General features: G+C 44.7%; 1 protein-coding gene across 1 annotated transcript; it reads left to right on the plus strand.

Annotated features, from left to right (window-relative positions):
* Positions 1–1662: 1662 nt before the first annotated feature.
* prr15la (proline rich 15 like a) lies at positions 1663–2040 on the plus strand (the record flags this gene model as incomplete). Its single annotated transcript, XM_079281885.1, has 1 exon — positions 1663–2040. Exon 1 carries the CDS (start codon positions 1678–1680, stop codon positions 2038–2040), a length of 363 nt encoding a protein of 120 aa, XP_079138011.1. The 5' UTR covers positions 1663–1677.
* Positions 2041–4347: the final 2307 nt, after the last annotated feature.

Consider the following 4347-nt stretch of genomic DNA (forward strand, 5'->3'; position numbering starts at 1 on the left):
GCCAGCCTAAACAGGTGGGTTTTGAGCTGGTTCTTAAAAGTATTCACAGTATCTGCGAGGCGTAGAGTTGCAGGCAGAGCATTCCAGAGCCTCGGGGCCACTGCCTCAAAGGCTCGGTCACCACGGCTCTTAAATCGTGTGCGTGGGACAGAAGACCTAGAGCGTTTGACCTGAGAGTGCGGGCGGGTGAATAGGGGCGAAGTAGATCAGCTACATAAGCCGGAGCCTGACCGTGAAGTGCTCTGTAAGTGATGGTGAGAATTTTGAAGTGTATCCGAGATGCTACAGGAAGCCAGTGGAGAGATCGGAGTACGGGGGTGATGTGAGACCGTCGGTTTGTCCTGGTGAGTAATCTGGCGGCAGCGTTTTGGATGACCTGCAGACGGTTAAGAGCAGATGCACTGAGTGATGTGAAAAGTGAGTAGCAGTAGTCAATGCGTGAAGTGATAAATGTGTGTATGATCATCTCTAATTCAGGTGTTGATAATACAGATCTCAGTTTACTGATATTTCTTAGATGGAAGAAACATGACCTGGACAGCTGCTTAACATGTTGGTCAAACGACATGGATCGATCAAAGAAAATCCCAAGATTGCGCAGGTTGCAATGGGCAGCAGAGGAGAGTGGACTAATAATCTGCCTGATCATGGGGACAAACTCCTCTGGAGCAATAACTAGGACCTCCGTCTTAGAGTCGTTGAGTTGTAAGCAGTTTTCTGCCGTCCAGTCTCTGATGGCATTGACACAGTCCAGGAGCCTAGTTAATGTGAATGCCTCGCTGGGTTTGAATGACAGATGGAGTTGGATATCGTCTGCATATAAGTGATAGGACACACTATAACTTTTTATAATCGGCCCCAAAGGCAACAGATAAAGGGAAAATAACAAAGGCCCCAGAACCGAGCCCTGCGGTACACCACAAGACAGTGGAGAGGTAACAGACACAAAATCACCCACAGAGACATTGAAACTTATGTCATTGAGGTGAGATGTAAACCAGTCTAACGCTATGCCAGATATGCCCACCCAATCACGAAGCCTCTTAATCAGGATGTTATCTCTTATCTCTTCTTACAGCTCATGTGAGGTAACTTCTCTGACTCACATCATTGTCCTACTGTTGGGTCTCGGACCGCCGTCCACTATTAATGACCCCTGAACAGCAGGAGAGATCAGCTGTGTGAAATGTGATCTGAAACAAACACACACACACACACCTACGCGCACACACACACACACACACACCTACACACACACACACACACACACACACACACACACACACACACATACATACACACACACACTTACATACATAATCTACATATCCATTAGCCTGGCCTCATATGTTTCTCTTTCTCTATAAAACACAAACACTGTGATGTGACACACACCAACACACACCCTGTAACCTGAGCATGTGTGCATCCACAGCATATGGAGACTATTGAATTACACTGAAAAATGAACAGTGTCATGGGTGGACAGGAAGGTTCTCTGACACACACACACACACACACACACACACATTATAACAAATACATAAATAACACAAACTCACATAAAGACAAGAAGGAGAAGTATGTATATGTTTCTCTACCCAGCCTATGTCTTATGTATTTAAACCTGTTTTAACCCTCTCCTCAGCCCTCCATCCATCCCACTGTTCATCCATCATGGCAGAGCCGTCTCCAAGTTGGTGGAAGCTGACTTTCCTGAGGAGGAAAAAATCCCAGGCCAAGGTCCTGTATGAAATCCCCGCAGAGTTTGTTTGCAACGCCGCCGCGGGCCAGCATGGGTCCATCACAGCCGCGGGAGCTGCCTCCCCCCCGGAGGATGGGGCGCACGACCCCCAGCTGGACGCCCGACTGGAGAGGATCATGGATAAAACCACGGCCAGCAAGGGGCGCCACGTCAAGGTGTCTCACTCCGGGAGGTTTAAGGAGAAGAAGAAAGTGCGAGCCACGCTGGCAGAGAACCCAGAGATGTTTCCTGGGGGTGACCCTTCGAGAGATGAGAACCAGCGGGCTGGGAAGTGACAGGACACGCGAGTATTCTAACAATGAATTCAGATGCATTCACAGGGAGAGTTTAAAATGGGCCGTTCATACTTACAGCTCTCTTCCCTTGTTGTCAGTTGATGGAGCCTAAATTTGGGGAAACTTTTAATATCTCCTTGGAAGGGCACCAATTTCAAAATGACCACTAAGACACTCATCAGAATAAGTGAAATCTAGACTTTAACTTCTGACTTGAACTAGTTTATATTTCGATAGAGAAGTTTCCCATTCACCCTAATACAAGAAACATCCAAAGGCCACCCGAGGAGTTGCATGGTGAGGCACTGCTGGTGGTTTCTACTTCATCCACTTGATAATAAAACAATGGTGATTGTCGGGATTGATGCCACAACCTTTCCAGTACAAGCTCTCTAGCTCTCACGTAGTCCACTGTCTAAGTTTAGATGCAACGGTATCAAACCTGTAACCTTCTCCCTCGGACTGGATGGTTCATCTAACAGAGCAACCCAGCTGTGTGAGGACGGCCCCTAGAACTGGACTTTTGGACCTTGTGTGAGACTGGGACTGTAAGAGCTCAGGGCCAGGATCCAAAAATATGCTTTGGGGGCAAAGTATATTTTACAACAAAAGTTTTAAAAACGACACAAACATTAACCTGAAGGTCTCTCTTGATTGGATTGGAGATCAATAATAAGATTCAGAGATATATAGTTCGTTAGTATATATACCTTTAATTAGATTGGTTAATTGATGATATTTGTGGTTTTTTACAATCAATGTAAATTAGTCTCCCTGTGATTAAGTTGATGTGTAAAGTCACTATTGGACAAGCACTTTACCAGCATACTATAATATGTAAGCACTATCCAGCACTACTCATGTATTTATAGCTCTTTTATTATTATACATTAAAAACCAACTGAAACACTTTGTCTCTGTTGACTAAACTAAGTCAACATTGATGTCTTGTGATTTAATCAACATTTACTTGAATGAGAAACATTCGTTTGTCGTGTGGAAACGTTTCGAGTTGTTGCTTTGTTCGTCCAACGGTTGAGCTGTGAATCTTTATCGCAATGAGTGTTTACTGAAGTTGGAGCCTGGTTTGGCTGAATTCAGCATATCAGCAGTAGTATCTACAGCTACACACCCTCCAGCCTTCACTGGAAGACAAACACACTGTAAACCACGTCACACAGCCAACCTGCACATGTTGTTGTTGCCATCAGAACCAGCAGAGGGCAGCATTGCTCTAATCAGAAACCTAGTCGTCAGTAGATTTAGATTGTTCATTCAAACACTTATTATTAGGTGACAGTTTGTTTTCTTGTTGTTTTTGAATATAATCTCTTTTACAGCATCTGCAATATCATTACCATCCAATCATACCAACACTTACCAACACCATGAAATGAAGGCAAACATGTTGATTATCTATTCTCCAGTTGCTCTCATCATTTCAGCTTCAATGCTCCACAACTTGGAATATGTGTATATATATATTTTTTAACAACGAATTGTTGCATAAATAAAATGTCTGATTTTAAAGGTAAATGCTTTGTTCATACTTGTATTTTATTCTTCGTCTTCCATTCACTGCAGGTGTAACATTTATCAGTAATGAAATAGAATTGCATGTTAAATAACGGTTTCAAATGCATACAGTCTTCACGGTGTTGCTGTGGTCACTTCAAACCACCAGGGGGCGTCCTCACGTCGTCTAAGAACCTCATGAAGAGTCCTTCCCCAGAGTGCTGCAGGATGACGTGTGTTTGTTGGCCAACCCGCAACTTGTTCTGTTGCCAGAAGTAAATGACAGGTTAGGACCTTCCTCTGGTGCTCAGTGTTACCCAGACTCAGTACAGGCCGAGAGCTCAGGATGCAATCCAAAGCAATCAACTGTAATGCACGCTATGCATACACATCATCAAAGATAATATCATAAACAATAAGGTCACGCACACAACCATGCAACAGAATCCACACAGCTGAGGACACTCGTCTCCCTCTCTCTAATGCACACACGCGACTCAAACGTCTCTGTGTGTGTGTGCGTGCGTGTGTGTGTGTGTGCGTGTCGCTGTACAGCTTTTCACCCTATCACCTCAAACTATGTGTTCTAGGTTGTAAGGGGTAACCGTAGCTTTTCTAAACTAAGCAACATTTGCATTGCGGACAGTTTGCAACAGTGCAGCCGATGGAAGACGCCTCGCAGCAGCATGTGCTGCATGCTCGTGTTCTCTGGCAGAGAAGCGCTGACAGGGCCTTTCAGAAGAGGTCAGAGACCAGGAGCTACCTAGCCTCTATATTCACACTCAGCCATGA

Source organism: Melanostigma gelatinosum (genome assembly GCF_949748355.1).
Source record: "Melanostigma gelatinosum genome assembly, chromosome: 13".
Taxonomy (NCBI): Eukaryota; Metazoa; Chordata; class Actinopteri; order Perciformes; family Zoarcidae; genus Melanostigma; species Melanostigma gelatinosum.